The sequence below is a fragment of the Mastigoproctus giganteus genome, chromosome 3 (assembly GCF_048544385.1).
Source record: "Mastigoproctus giganteus isolate SK-2022 chromosome 3, ASM4854438v1, whole genome shotgun sequence".
NCBI lineage: Eukaryota > Metazoa > Arthropoda > Arachnida > Uropygi > Thelyphonidae > Mastigoproctus > Mastigoproctus giganteus.
The window spans coordinates 87085348-87102562 of NC_143577.1; the positions used below are offsets into that span (position 1 = coordinate 87085348).

The 17215-nt window shown below is 33.6% G+C and overlaps 1 protein-coding gene across 2 annotated transcripts in view; it reads left to right on the forward strand.

The window, feature by feature from the left end:
* Positions 1-17215, forward strand: part of LOC150088134 (uncharacterized) — a 244538-nt gene that overhangs the window by 83669 nt on the left and 143654 nt on the right. For both annotated transcript variants that reach the window (XM_090369346.1, XM_090369345.1), the window contains exons 10-16: positions 6012-6178; positions 7337-7416; positions 9314-9447; positions 10458-10661; positions 13361-13434; positions 14961-15062; positions 16139-16309. In XM_090369346.1, coding sequence (XP_090225472.1) covers positions 6012-6178; positions 7337-7416; positions 9314-9447; positions 10458-10661; positions 13361-13434; positions 14961-15062; positions 16139-16309 — 932 coding nt within the window. The remainder of the gene's footprint in view (positions 1-6011; positions 6179-7336; positions 7417-9313; positions 9448-10457; positions 10662-13360; positions 13435-14960; positions 15063-16138; positions 16310-17215) is intronic.

The following is a 17215-nucleotide window of genomic DNA, read 5'->3' on the forward strand; positions in this document are numbered from 1 at the left end:
TTCACATATTATCATTTTCTTTAACTCCATGGAATTCAGTATTGGTCTACTATGCGACTGCTGATATTACCTAAAATACGCCTCCAGGACCGAGGTGACTCCAGGAGTCACTTTTTTTGTGAAATGCCTAACATGAACATATTAGAGAACCGGCATATTAGAAGAATTTTATATATTCAACTTCAATTTCAGTTTGAAATCTGTTCGGCACTTCTTGTTCATCTAAAAAAACACATTCTTTATTCTCTTAGCAGTGACTTTACAGGTGGACACTGCGTGTCACATATCGAGTGTTTATAAGTATTATATTTCCTGAAAAAAGGGTTATTGAACCGTTTCTACCCTCTACAATTATGCTTTAAAGGGCGAAATTTGTTTGCAAATTAATTTGTAAGCTTCTTTTAGTTAAGTCGTATAACTAGTCATATTAAGGAACTGATTCCATAGTCGATATTCAACCATCCCACGTTTTCTTTGGGATTTAATCCGCTTCATTCTCAATATATAGAAGTTATTTCATTGGACAAAAATGAGTTTAAACATTTTGAATAGTGAAAAATTCTGCAGCTTTTCTTGATTATTAGCAGCTGAAGTCTTTTTAAAATATAAGTACATTACACAGTACAGTAACTGTTTTCAGAATACAACCAGGCTAATGCTGTAGATTTTTCTTTTCTCTTCTGAGCCCATGCTGCCCCTGCACATATTTCGGTTATTTAGATGTTAAAGCATTGTCGTTTCTCATATCAGGATTTTCTATTACTTGATAATCCTCGACATCTTGATAATATTCAGAAATACACCGGGATTTATTATAGAATATCAAGAATGGCGATGGTATTCCCGTGTTGGAATAGTTTGACCATAAGACTGATACCAGTGCTTGGGAATGCATTTACTCTTACCACAATGTGCAGTCGACACTCTTAGCAATGCAGTATTTTTGCTTTTTTTTGGTTGTTTTGAGTCATTTTATTGTAGGGATGGAAATGCAAAATATCAATATACTTTATAGGATGCACATTTATATGAGGTTAATTAATGTTAGTAGACTGTAATATCATCAGTTATTTATCATTCTTCCTATGAATTTTAAAAGACTATTAAATATAATACAGGTCGTTCGATTATCTTAATATCATTGAAATGTTATTTTATTCCCATAAAATATAATTTCAATGGTATTAATAATTTTGTTGTCTATTATAGAATTCCAAAATCTGTCGTATGAAATTACTAAAGGCAGTGGAATTGTAACTTCGTATAAAGTTCGTAAAACCAACTTTTATAAGGGCAATAATGTCAAAGCAAGATGTACTTAGTAAATTTGGTTTTAGAATGCCAATATATGAAAATACCATTAGTGTCAGCAGCAGTTCACTGTTTGATCATACTGGTGGAACCTCAATATCTCTTCACAGCATGGTTCTTGAATATATTAAATCTTCTTACAAAATGCACTGACAAAAAATATGAAGGCACGGAAGCGCTATTGAATTTTATAAAATAAAGAACAATCCTTATTCTGCTCATATGGCCTATTTTACTCTGAGATCTGAAAGGAGGATTTCTTTTTTTTTTATGGATGAAATGATTGAAAAAATAAAAAAAAGCTTTTGTGTAAAATTCATATATTTTGTATTAAAATGCATACGTAACATAAAACACTTCAATATGAAGAGAGCACTTATATGTTGATCTATTTAATGTTTCTATAACTTCACAAAATCTCATACTAAAATAAGGAATCGCTCTTTTTGCATGTACTCTTAGTAATAAATATGTTACTAATGCATGTTAATTATCTCACTATGATATAACAAGCCCAATCACAATTTTAAATAAAATTGTATAAACAGCAATTCGAAAATATAAATGATAAATTATACAATTATTTTTTTAAATAAAAACTTAAAATACATGTATATGAATGAAATGAGTACTGTATAATTAAAATTGATTAAAACAACTGGAAAGGAAGGACTTACAAACGACAACTCTTAAGTGTGACAAGAGAAAACATGTTATCCACGTGAATTCATGCCACTCCATAATTGACATTCTCACCATTCCGATGTGACTGTTGCATTTCTCATCTCCATTCCCTTTCAGGTTTCCACCGGGGTTTATCGCAACGCATTATGAGAGATTCAAAGACAGGTGAATACCTGCTCCTCTATCTCTGTTTCTTAAATATCTCTCATATTGCGTATGTATAGCTTTCAACCAAAGTCGACATCTTTGGTCAGGTTCATACCTGATGGTAATTGCTGAACCTTATTTGCTGCCGAACTGAAATTGGGTTCTGTAGCATGTGCGTGGTTTACTAATCTATCTCTGAGACTTTTTTTTTTTTTTTTTTAATTGCCAATGTTGCCCATATTACATTCTGGACTATTGATCTTATAAGCAGCTACGCCTTGTGAACATTTCTGGGGTGAGAGTTTAATCTAGAGGAAATATGACCTGTAATTTTATACCCGATAATTGTCTGCATTGAACACTGTATTGCTTAAATATTCTAGCTATTTGTTGAGATACCCCTAGATAGAATGAAATGCAAGCCATATCAGCATGAACCTCGTATTTGTCCAAGATCCGATTTGGGTAACCATATAGACTTATATCTCTCTGCACTTTATCCACCACCCGTTCTGTTTCTGTTTTATATTGCAATGGGACCAGGCCCTAGCGATTAAAGCCCAAACAGTATTATTTCTATGAGGCACGTGATGTTCCGATGTGACTATTTCATTTCTTCATGTCCTGTGGCATAATGGGTGAATTGACCAGCACACGTTGATTTCTTGCATACCGTCGTATATATGGAACGATCTGCTTACATTTATCTTCTGCAATAAATTTTATAAATGGGGAAATTTGATTTAAATAGTTCAGAAAGTCATTTTTTTAAATAAAACGTCGCAAATGAAATCTCTCCATGGATTTGATAAGAGGATATTCCTTTTTTAAATTTCCTCTAATTATTCCATGGATAAATTCACTGAATATACACTTATTGGCGATGCCATAGCCATCCCACAAATTTGCTTTTTTTATATAATTAAAAACAAAGTAATACTATTTATTCATGGATATCAAAAACATTTAAAATTGCATTAATATATTGTATAAATCTTACACTTGAACTGACTGTGCTTTCTAATCATCCCACCAATGGTTATTATATTATAAATATATATTTATATTATATTATTTTATATTATATTTATAATATATTACTATTATTTAATATTAACATATATTTAGCAAATTAGTACGTGAGAGAACAAATGTAACGGCATATTGATAATCGATGGAAATTGGGTAACTGGCATCGAGAAGCATTAGTCTCCAGTAAACACATGCTTTACAGATATCTTTTCACTGAACCATCTATTGAGAAGAGATTTACTTTATTCCCTGAACCATCTAACGAAATTACACCCAGTCTGGTTATTACTCAATAATTCAACTTTTATTGTATTCTAGTTCATCCATTACTGTGGTTTTATGTTCTTTGTCCGCAGACATAATAATTATAACGGAATCCTGCTTCAATATTTGATTTTGATTTATATTTTGATTAGAACGTCCAGTGTTTCTATCTTTATTACCGAAGGCTTCTTTCATCCCCATGGCTATTTGCGTAATGGGGGATTTTGAGGGGTAACTGCAAACTCGTACCTTATTGAAAATTTTGGGATGGCTCTTGTGTTAATTGCTTTTTCTTAATTAAAACACTTTTTTTTTTCTGACACTTAATAAACAAAACTTTCGCATCTCAAATACGGCATTGCGATGAAATCTGGTGTAAACCTGAAATTGGTGGGGAGGGGAGATGAAGAATTAAAACAGTCACATTAAAATGTGATAACGAGGATGACAAGAATGCCATTCATACATCTACATGCTAACTCTATGTATTCTGTTAATATTTGTAAAATAATAAGAGAAGTTTACCTCAATATAGTACGTAGAACACTTCCGTATGATACTCTCCAGAAATTAAAACGAAAAAATCGAAAATCTTACATTCGAGTAACAAATAATTAAAAATCAATTTAACGCAATTAAAAAAAAATAATTAAAAGAATTTAACGAAAAAATTGTTGCAAAACGATTTTCCTTCCTGAAGCTGACAACGCTTTTCGACCGTATGTCATGATCACAGGAATTAAAATTACCGATTAGGGGCGAGCATGAAATTTAAATAGGGATTTTTTGTATTCGCGCATGCGCGTAAAAGCCCACGAATCGGAGATCAGATATGGCCGACGAACATTAACAGAAGTCTCGTGTAATTTAATTTCTACAGTTTCTGCAATTAATAGTCGCCTAAAATTACGTTGGACACTAAGTATTTTGGCCTTGTTCAATAAAAAAGTATGTTTTTCGTTAACGGCGTGAAAGGCTAATTCTGACGCTGCTGAACGAGAAGCACGAACTGAGGCCGCGTGTTGATCAACACGAAAATTCAGAGGAAACCGCGTAGAACCCTGATAAGACGAGTCGAAATCACCGCAAGAAATGTTGTATACCAGGTCATTAATTTGTGTTGCGAACGAGGAAAGGACTGAGAGATTGTTCAGTATAGTGTGTAATATCCGTATTGGCCTGGCCACAATTTTAAATTCGGTATCTTTAAAGAATCTGTTAAGCTGTTTGTGCTATTGTTCAACATATGGGACAGAAATAACGTAATTTTTTGAAATTACTATTGCTGGTTGGTGTAGTATTTTTTATCCTATCCTTAGTTTGTACCCAATTCGGTTTATTGTAGCAAGGGGAAAACCCTTGCTACAATTCTTAAACCCCTGTTTAAGAATCTGCTGGTTAATATTTGTATTTCTGAGCCCAAAGCAGATTCCGTCGTTGAATATTTGTAGGCATTTAGAAATTGATTAAAGATAATCGGTTTTTTGTAGGTGAACGGGTGATAGCTATTATAATGTAGAAGCATACCGGTATTTGTAGGTTTTCGATAGATGCTATATTGGATTTTGTTCGAGTCCCGAGTAAACGTGAAATTTAGAAAGTTTAATGACTTTTTATCCGTATCCTCCCTTTCCAATGTAAATTTGAGTCCAGAATGAATCTTATTAAACGAATGTAAAATGTCTTGGATAGTACTACTATCAGTAATAACTAGAACATCGCCTAAATTCCTCCCATAGTATGCGATACGGGGTCGAAAAGGTGTCAAATGTATATGCTCAATCGTTGAGAGATATACCCCCGATATTAAGACGCTCAGGCTCAATCCCACTGGCAAACCAAAAAAAATTTGTTTGTACACTTTGTCTTGGAAGGTGATATAGTTGGCCTCAACTAACAATTTAATTAAGTGAAAAATTTCCTTAATGGGAAGCTTCGTATAATTAATCGGTATCGAGTTATTATTTAACATATCCCAAAGAATATATAATGTGTATTCAATGTTTACATTTGTATATAATGAGGTGACATCTAATGAGAATAAACTGTCATTGTCGCGAAGTCTACAATCCTTAAGGTTATTAAATAATGTATCGTAGTTCTTAATCCCAAATTGTATCGCCTGTCTAAAGGGTTTTATAATGCTATATACATGTGGCTAAGGATGAAAATGCAGAGTTTCTGTAGGAAACAATAGCCCGAATAGGAAAGCCAGTCGTGTAATTTTACCTGACCGAAAAGTGCAGGAATATTGAATGTTCTGGCCTTCAATTCCTTTAACTGAGTCATAGTAATGCAGTCGTTTTTTCGATACGTGGTTAACGTTTTATTATATTGATTGACCAAATTGGTAAAAAAATACCAATTGGTAGACCCTAAAAATAGGGTCTACCAATTAGAGTTTTTATTATGTAAAAACTCTTTTACAATTACTGCACTTTTATTATGTAAAAACTCTTATATGCTTAGTTGGAATGAAATAAATAGAATTAACATGTACCATGTGTCTGACCTCAGAATGCTCTTCAACAATTTGATTAATTAAGTTTCTGAATATTGATTGCTTTATTTAGTCAGGTAGAAATATCGCACAGATTATGGATACTTGGACAAGGCAGATGGGATTCCCTTATATTACGGTGAAACAGGATGAGACTTTATTCGATACATTTCACGTTCAACAGAGTCGATTTCTCAAGGATGCACAGAAATACCAAGATATCCAGTATTATGGAGAGAAGTAAGTGTAAGGTGATTTTGTGGAGCTTACAGTGTTTGCTGACTTTAGTGTTTCAGTTATTTAACAAAAGAGAAAATTTAAATTGTTACTAATAAGAAGGCTGGATTTGAGTTTTAGAAACATAAAATCCAAATATAATGCGATTTTATTCTCTTTTATGCCTAACGGTGTACTATTTTTGAAATACTATATAGTAAGCCATGTTTGCAGCTGTTGTAGTCTAATTTATAAACAGCACGAGTATCATTTGTCGATACTCAGAATTCATTTTGTCTAGAATTTTTTTCTCTTTATGTTTCTAATGTTTTGCATTATTATATTTTGAGTCGTCCCTCTGTTTCAAAAGTAAAGATTTTGAGCAGCTCCGCTGCTCAAAATATTCTACAGCAAACTAAAATGAAAAATAGAATGGTAAATTATTTTTGCATCGTTACAATTCAAAAATAAAGGTCAAGCTGATTGTTAACTGACTTCGTGTCATAATGTATAATGGATGACAATTTCGCAATACTCGTCTATGCGTGAATTTTTTGATATTTTAAAAACAGCTTGTTTTATTCAATGATGAATGGTGCTTGTTCTTCCATTTGCAGTATATGACTGAAATACATGTTTATTATTCCTATTGATATTATTAACTATCATTATTCCTATTGATATTATTAACTATCATTATTCCTATTGATATTATTAACTATTATTATTCCTATTGATATTATTAACTATTATTATTCCTGTTGATATTATTAACTATCATTATTCCTGTTGATAACAAGAAAACAGTTTTCGCACAATATATGTGATTGATTCGTACTTTTTAGTTTGCTTAACTATAACGACTGTTGATAATAATAAACCCAGTTTACTATTGTATTATTTGACATACTTCATCAGGTGAATTCTTATTTCAAGAAAGTTTTTTTCGTTAACGATACTCACGATTCTATTTGGTGCACAGGCAGTACTGAAATCTGTAAAATCGCACATTTTCTAAACATGAAAATAATTATTGAAAATAATTTCAATATTTCAATGAAATTTTGTTAAAAGCAAATAATCAATAGCACTTTTTTCTAATTCCTTATAACTCATAATCTTATTTGATTACAGACCATGCGCTAATATATATATATATATATATATATTTATTTTCTTTAGGTATATCTGGAGTGTTCCACTTAGTTTTGTGACTCAGTCTGGAAATTCTGGCATCACATGGTTGCACGACAAGAGAGTGAGTAAGTACTTTTCAGAGGTAAATATAAATAACTAATTTTATAAGTCCTCGAGACCTATGACCCTATCCGCAATATTATGCGAGGAACCCTAAATCCATTGTGCTTACCTGGTTGGGATGTTTGGAATTATCATAGAGGCAATTAAACATTTGCGTTGTTTGTCTGTTAATTGGGTGTTTTTCACTTCGATTTGCCAGTATGTAGGATGGGAGTCGGAGACCATCGAACTTAGTAACCCTCTTGAAAAGGCCTCCATAGATTCCTGGTATCATCGAAGGACTCGAATCGCTGCCTTTCCAATTCTGTTAAAAGCAGTGTAGCCACTAATCTGTCATGGAAGCGATACGCTTGGAAGAATTGAGGAAAATTAGTTTTGGTGGTGTTTTTTTTCCTTTGGCATTTGACTTTAACCGACCGAATTCTTAGCTCTAAAACTGCCATCTGCTATTTAATCTCTGTCCTCCAAACACAATAAGAATCTTGTTGGGAGGCTCTCTCTCTTCCACACTCCCTCCCTTTCATTTTATATCTCTGAAAAAAAAATAGTGAAAGTTGTGAAATGAGGACTTTTTTTTAGAGACCAAATAATTGATCCGCCTTCTTCCAATCCATCAGCTTGGATTGTAAGTAGGCGGATCCATAAACTTTTCATTTAAAGCATGGAAAGGGCGTGAAAAGGATTTTTTAAATTATTTATATGAATGGCTTGGTCATAGTCTGGGATAACGTGCGTAGTCATTAATACTTGATGGAACCTGTACACCCTATGAAAGTGCACAGTTGCATTATGAACTGTGATGCGTATACAGCAATTGCCATGAAAACCACGGCAACAAAGTTGTAAATTCTTGTTACCACTGGTAAAATTCTTCTTACAGAATAAAAAAAAATCTTCTTGCAGGAGAAACTTCAAATTATTGAACTTTCTCTTTTCCAAAACTTTTTTTTTTGGATCACTTGTTATTGCAAAAAATAATTTTGCCAAAATTTGAATCAATTGACTGAATTCGATACCTTTTCGTTTTAAGTCTGATTGATTAAATAAGAGTGACTGAAAAACCTGACTGACTGATCTCAATTTTTCTTTGAGAATTCTGTTTAACAGTCTAATTTTCTTTGATTGCATAATGAATGTACGTCAGGACTGTTCTGTGCGAAAGAATTAAAAGTATTGATTCCTTTAAAAATCTTCCATTCCAACTAACCTAACGTAATCTAACCTAAGTCATATAACAACCAGGTGGAATTATAAACATCTTTGCCGTATTGACTATTTCTATAATCTTGCTTTTAATCTTAATTTGAATTAAAATTAAACCTTGTTAATCTCGGAAAAAGGTTATCAGTAGTTTCGTTAATTAAAAAAATATATATATTTTATGCTTGAGTGTAAAAAGCTATTTTTTTCGGATTTTTAAAATTGGATAAGACTATAAACTCTCTATATTTGTATAGATACCTTAGATGCAGTAGATGAATTAGAGGAAAGATTTAAAGATCCTATACTTGAGAGAACCTTGAAGAAATTAATAGTTTCTATTTGGTGGCAAATTTATTTAAATCGACATTTCGAGCTTTAACAGGGGTGGAATTAGAAATGATCGTTATGTCCGAACGCCAGTGGAAGAAATCTGGAAGCTGATTTCGAAATTTAATTTTATTTCATTCAAATGAAATTTTTAGAGAAAATTTTAAAGAAACATTTAAGTTTTGTTTAATTTCATTCGAAATTAAATTTAATTATGTTATGAATTTTTAAATTTCAATTTAAAATGTTCAGAATTTTTTGAGAAAACACACGCATTATAGTCTTTATTTTTATTTCTTTAATTGAAAATCCTTCGCGTCCTTTTTTATGTTTCTAATAAAATTATTGAATAATGGATTGCTCTTTCAGAAACCGTTAAGATTCCAGTTGCAGATCGTATGGAATGGGTAAAGTTTAACGTTAACCAGACTGGTTACTATATAGTCAATTACGAAGAGGGCTACTGGAAGAAATTGTCTCGTTATTTAATTAACAATCACACGGTAAGTTAATTTTATAGTAGCTGGCTAATATAATGAATGACAAAGAATATTTATAATTATAAAGTGTATAAGAGTGCAGGCTTTTTATAAATAAAAAAATGTGTTTTTCATGCTGCTTTTAAACCTCCGTCCAAGTGTGCAAGGTGGTAATTTGGAAGAATGCCAGAACAGCACTAGCAATATGATATTTATTGACTGATATACTGCAGATCGCATGAGGTACATTAAATATTCAGATTAACCAAATTGCATTGGCTAATTAGCATAGATGATGGCTTCAAATTTAAGCTAAGCTCTTATCAAAAAACTAAGAGCATCGCTTTCTGCTGCAGTGGAGAAATTGTTTTTCTTACTATATCACTGGTAGAAGAAATAAGAATCAATCAGCCAGGACAGGCGGTATGATTTGATATAATTTCGAAACAGCAGAGATTCATCTAAAAATCTCGCTAAGAGCCCGGTATTCGTAGTTAGATTTCTGCTCTATTGCCTACAGATTACGAACTATATAAATGCTGATGTTATCAAATCTCAAAACGTTGAGACCTACTCGTATTTCCTTATCTACCACCTTTGCCTTGTAGTATATGTATATAAGAACTAATTTTTTGAGAGGAATTCGACAAAAAAAAATGTCGAATACGTATTCATATTCGACAGTTTTTTTGAAACCAGGAAGTAGACTTTCCTGGTTTCAATTAGATTTTTCTCCCTTATACATTCTTTTATGAGTTCTCTTTTAATGTTTTATATTCACATTTGCTAAAATTCTTATATACGCATTTAATAAAGTCTAAATTTCCATCCATGACGTCAATGTTACATTTATTTAAAGCAGAACAGTATGTTTAATTAAACCTTTGTGATTTGTTATTTTTTGTTTATCAGCTTCTTTCCATCTCAAGGCGCAAATTGATACCACCTCCGCAATAAAAAGTTTCCACTTATAACATTTTTTTTATTTAAGTAACTTTTCGAACTTATTTGAATAATGGCGCTTTCTTTTTCAGGCTTTTTCGCCATCCGATCGCTCAAATCTACTATTTGACGCGTTTCTACTGGCTCAAGCGGGTCTGATTGATTATACCATTCCCCTAGATATGACGAGTTATCTTGAAGGAGAAACCCATTTAATACCTTGGGAAACTGCCTACGCGTCTCTTGTGTACATAGAACAGTTACTGCAATTTAACGAAGTAGAATCACTTATGAACGTAAGTATCGGAAATTTTTAGCCTTCACCTTTTTTTTTTTATCTCACTTAAAGTAGCCCTCATGTTCTTAACATTTTCTTTTCGGAGAAGTTTTTCTATAAGAATTATGGGTATAAAAATTATAAGAATGTTTCAAACATTCCAATAAACGTTTTATTCGGTTTCTTAGTTTTTCTTTCTGAGATTCGTAACTTTGACTTAATCAAGATATATAAGCAATGTCGTTTTATCTTTGCTGAAATGATGTCCATTATTATTAAACGGAAATATTTTAGGCAGAATTACTATGGCTGCAAGTTCTTCTCCATCAGCATCTAAGTCTTACTTATAGCTAACTCATCTGGTAGCATGGTGGTTATAATCACTGTCTCTTTCAGACCTAAAAAATACGATGAATCAAACCTTTTCCATCTGTACCGTGTGGAAAAGGCCAGAGTTCGAATCTCGTCAATGACGCGAGGAATTTTATAGGTATTGTCAATGTGACTATGTTAGTCGAACATAGAAAACAACAGACCAACATAAGAATTCAAGCAATATACTGTTGCTTCAGAGCCTTACTTCTATCGGCGCTTAACACACCTAGTCCAATCTTATAGTTCGTACAGGCATCTCTAATGTGAAATGTACTTATTCAGTTAATAATAAAAATATTATTAACTGAATAAGTACAAATCACTGATGAGCCAGAACATTAAGACCATTCCTGTCTCCATGAGTGCACGCATCCCACAGCACCTAGGAGTCACGTCAACGATCGGCGCAGCATATATAGTGACGGAACGGTAGTGTCTGTCAGTTCCTCAGTACGAAGCCCGTGCAATCGGGGAAGGGAAGAACCTGATGGAGTTTGAACGGGGACCGATTTGCTGCGCTGTGAGGGTGTGCTCTAGCATTTCACAATACGCAGGCAGTGTCGACTGTTCCAGGATAGCCGTAGTTAAGATGTAGGAGAATGGTCCGAAGACGAACACACAACCACCCAAAACGTCACAACAGGGAGACCATCACTGGTTCACAGTCGAGGTTGACAACGATTGGCATCTTGACAGCTAACGATCCCCTCAGTTAACGGCAGACTGTAACCAGGGCTCACAGAGGAACGTTTCCATGCACCTCGTTCAGCGAACGCTCTTGTAGATAGGCCTACAGAGTAGGCGTCCTGTTCATGTGCCCACCTTGACTGACCGTTACTGACACCTCCACTTGCAGCAGACACAGGAGCACCGTTCCTGGATATTAGACGACTTGAAAAGAGTCACCAGGTCTGATGACTCAAGGGATTCCAGCTCCATTGCGATGCACATGTTCGTATTCGACGGCGAGCAGCTGAACAGCTGCAACCAGACTGACCAGCTGCATGTTTGGGCGAAAACAGGCCGGCGACGGTGGTATAATGGTTTGGGGGATGTTTTCATGGGCATCGCTAGGTCCTCTCATCCTCAATAAACATATACTCCCCTCCTGATCCTACGTCGGCATTGTTTCGGACTAAGTTTTACCTAATGTGCTGATCGTGTATCCAGGTGGTAGGTATTGGATTCTTTAAACAAGACAATGCCCTTGTCACAAGGCCCACATTGTGCAGGAATGTTTCGAGGATCACGTACAAGCATTTCCTATGCTCCACTGGTCGCCAAATTCCCCGAACATTAATCCCATCGAACGTTTGTGGGATGCTGTGGAACACAGCATTCACCGGTCCACGCCAGTGCTTCACTTCGTTGCGGAACTCCTAGACGTCCTTTGTCCAGCTGATCCAAGATAGCTGAGAACAACTTCCATGGTCTCTTGGAGTGATACCCAGGCATCAGAATCGCATCTTGCAATTGTGATGCTTGGGTATCAAGAGATCCTAATATTCAAAATTAAATAATATCTTAAAAATAAGAAAAAGATGAAGTAACTCGCACCCTTAGTAGTGCTAATTCACTACTGAGGGTGAATGTTCATTATGATTTCGTTTTCAAAGTTAATTTTCATTTACTCTTGTTTTCACCCTGCCAGTTGACTGGATTGATGTTCAATTTACGTTTTGCTTGTAACGTGTTTATTTAATCTATAGAGGGCAGTGGCCATGGCACACTTTATGAATTGACATTGTTTAAATATGTGGCCACGGACCGATTGAACACATTGTGTGGGCTAAAAAATCCTTAATTCACGGATCAACTGTACTCCTTTATCCTGAGAACGGAAAACTTCACCCTGATCGAAGAGGTCTAGAGATTTCTCCAGTCCTCGACGGGAATCGAACCCAGGCCACACCAAATGAATATCACGTCTCGAAACTATTATACTTTCACGAACCAGTGGTTGACGATAAACCCAACCTCTCAGAAGCAAAATCTCATCTACCGATTTGGAGAGTTCATAACTAGAAATTCACGAATATGAAGAGATTAATGAAAGGACTCGTTGTTTTACTAGTATATTATAAAATGGTCCGGATCGGCTTCCATTATCTGCGCTATAGTTTCCTTCATGTCAATATACATGACCGTAGTGAAGCTGTTTTCCACGAAATTATTCACTGAAAACGGCTCGTCTTTAAATACAAATAAATCATCGGCATATCCTGTTTTGATTTTATTTTTCTAAACCAATCGGGGACAAATCATTCCGAAATATATAATGCATTTGATTACTTAATTAAAGGCCCAGCTGTACACCAATGTTGAACGAAATTTTCTTTACAGGAGTACATTCGGAAGCTGACGAAAAACTTGTACAATAAGCTTGGCTGGAATGAGAGTGAAAATCATTTAAACAAGTAAGGATTGCCTATTTTTTCATTCCTTTTTCCCTCGTTCTTTTTATGTAACTATAATAATAATTAAAGAATGGTATTTGTAAATTTTAGTCTGCATTAGAGAACATAATTTCTACCTTTTTTAGAATGTTTATAAACGATATATCATTCCATCAAAAACAATTGCTTATAACGTATAACAGGTCCTAAAACATGACTATTGTTAAAATATGTTTATCACTGAATTCCTGAATTCGTAATATTATGAAATGTCCATTATTAATGTACAATCTCTCAACAGTAAGGTCGGAATAAATTAATCAATGGAAAGTTGAAGGGGCTTAAAATAAAAATCATTAATTATTACATTCGGGGAATATAATATTAAAATTTGCCATTGAAATAAACTCTTTAGAGCATTCGTGCTATCCTGATAAACGTTATAACTCTTGTAACAGAGTTAAAATTTTCAGTAATCTTCAAAGTAATTCAGGGTGTAAAAATACACATATATACATATTTGTATAAATTCAGTAAATGTAGACTGTTTTTTTTTTTCCTTTGCAAAACTAACTGTTTTCTGTAATTCACTGATTTTATCTTTTTTGTAGCGATTTGTCCACATCTGCGCAGTATTAAAAGATTGTATATTATGGTCTTATTTTATTTATTTATTTCCATTCAGAACTGTTTTACTTGTGTTCAAATGAGATTGTGAAATTTCGGAGTGCACTTGAGCTAGCAAGAAATTCAAGCAACTAAAAATTTATATTTTGGTAGGTAATCAAGATTTTACATGGAATTTCGACCACTTCTTGCCATTTGTAAACATTTGAGTAAATTCCGATCAATATTTTAGTTACTGTTCATTTCACGAGAATAATCCTTAATAATTTGGACGAACACAGTATGAGGGCGCTTCTTTGGCTTCTGGCCGTTCCTTTCTCGTATCATGGCGTTTAATATTCTCAGGCAAACTGAGGACTTTTTTGTTTTCAGAAAACGAATAGAACTGAATCCGTTATGATGATCTATGTGAAACTCATCTTGAATGAAAGCCACATACTGAAACAATAGAATTGATATTAAAGTTCTCTTTCCATAAGACAAGATTAATATTATTGTCCTCTGGGAATTCTATTACACGCAGCATATTTTTAAATATGCATACATACCTTTTAGGATAAGAATTTACTGCTAACCATTATCTGTAAATAGAACCATACAGCTGTAATTATTAAGCTAATGCAAATTTCAAGATAATTTGTACATAACTATATATAACCATGTTCTCTTTTAATAATAGCACAATGTTCCATTGATATTACAACAAAGCTGTGATTATCGATTCGAATTAAATGAGGTGGAAATATTCTTCAGAAAACAAGAGTACTTTGTGAAAATTAAAAGCGCTTGCGCTTGCTATGTTTCGTTGGTGATGACACGTAACGTTTAAATTTTAACATAGTACTTATATTGTAAAAATGTAAGGCGGTTTGCTTAATAAGTAAGTGTAAACAATTTAAGTTTTCTAAATTTGTTTTCAGTTGCCTAAGGACCACAATTATTGGACTAGCTTGTCACAGTGGAAATCCAGATTGCCTGCATGAAGCAGCACGCCTTCTAAAAGAGTGGATGAACGGAATGGAGTAAGTTTACGTAAATTCATAGATACTGTAATTTCATTATGTACGTTACTCATATTACAAGTTAACCAAATGTATGTTATTAAATTACTAAGATAATAACTTTATATAATACTTAATAAAACTCAATAAACCTAGATTTATACAATGTCCTTTGTATAAATCAAGCTCCTTTGCCAGTTATTTTCGAACGTTAAATGGAAAAAATAATTTTATTGTTTGTCCTATAGTGAAAATTTAATTTTCACTGTTGGACAAGTGCATTACTGACTTTTTTGTTTATCTGCCTGTTATTTCCGATGTTCTTTAAATTTTTTGTTGGTGCAGACACTGTCCAAACTTGTTATTAGAAATAATTCACCTGTTTCCTGTAAATATTGGTATCATTGACGTATTCTTCATTAAATAAACAGCTCATTTTTCAGATTTATCTGTCAGGTGTTTTATATACAGTGCGCAGTACAAGTAGGAAAAAAAACTTTCGCTGATTAAAGCAGTGGTGAAAAACAATACCACCAGATCTGCCACTGCTCAGGGTAGCCCCCTCGATGATTCAAGGGTTCCGACGGCTGATTTGGTGTGGTTGTTAAACATCACGTGTGGACCGTTCAGATATTTGAGATCGGGAGGTCAGAATGCATAGTTTCGCTACTGGTTAAATATCTTCTCATTATACTCCGGGAATTAAGACCGGGAATTCCTGAATTCAATTTCTGAATGGGTTTATTGCTTTAGGCTTTTGGTACTATTAGTATTATTTTACACTATTTCATACACTGGGGTGCTTCTAATTTTCCATTCCAGTGAACATTTAAAAGCAAGCTAAACAACGTTCTAAACACATTTTGATATTACGTTTTAATGTTGAATTTAAGCGGCCTATCTTAGCTGGATCTTAACTTACATTTACTTCGTCTTTATTTAATCTCCTATAGTAGCTAAAACTATTATATCAGTTACTTAAGGCTAATTCTATTACTTTAAAAGGCTGAAACTCGAAGGTGTAATGTTATATTTTTAGCTTTTATCTTGCCTATATATTTACACTATAAATGCTAATTTAATGTTTGTTTACTTAGAATCCAGACAAGTCTACGAAGTCTAGTGTACCATTACGGGATGGCAGAAACAGGTCGGGAAAAACAATGGAATTATATGTGGAATCGATACATGTCAGAAGAATCCGCACAAGAACGTAAAAAACTTCTGTATGGTCTTGCGCACGTGCGTGTCCCAAATCTAATTCACAGGTAAGTGAAAGGTTCTGTTTCAGATTTATTTTTATACTTTTAATAATATTTTGTGAGTAAAATATGCCAAATAACTACTACGTGGAAACTGCTGTCTCTAAAAGTTATAAAGGGACTACTTTTGTAATATCAAATTCACCTTCACCGTCATATTTCGCCCCCAAACTCAGAAAGTTGTTTATCTGAGCGGTCCTGCAGTTTCTGATGAAATCATGTTTCTGATGTGTAATTATTAAGCAGATACTGTCATATTATTGACAAAGATAATACCAATATATTGCATTAGGAATGCAATCTTCATAATAGTTAACACCTTACACAAGCCAATACTTAAAAGTATCACAAAGCGCTGGTCCTGTGATCAAAAACGAAATAATGTACAATGCGAAGATACTTTTATTCCATTAGGAATACTCAAAAAACACTCAAAAACAGAAATATTAACCCAGAGCTCAACGTTTGCATAAATTGCACACGAATGCTGCAAAATCGTTGGTACGTTTCATATTAATATCTGCCTTCAGAAGAGCGCATGATTGGTGCTAATACGGCATTTGCATTGATACAATAATCTCAGCACCACTTGAAACTTGTAATAATTGTGTACACGAACAGAAACAGATAAAAATTCAATTACATCATTTGTTGTAAAGTTAATCATACTGTTCTCTAATTGAGGGATATAGGAATTTTTTTATGATTTTTGTATAGTTAACGAAATTTGGTAATATGAGTTGACAAACAACCCCAGACATACCTGAAGAACTACAGAAACGAAAGCGCTATTTGCAATTATGAGAAATTTCAGATTAGGGAAACATACAAATGCATGCATTAAATCCAAGTTTTTTGGAAAATCCAGTTACAACTTTATATATTAATATTTCAAATCATAGTGGAATGAAT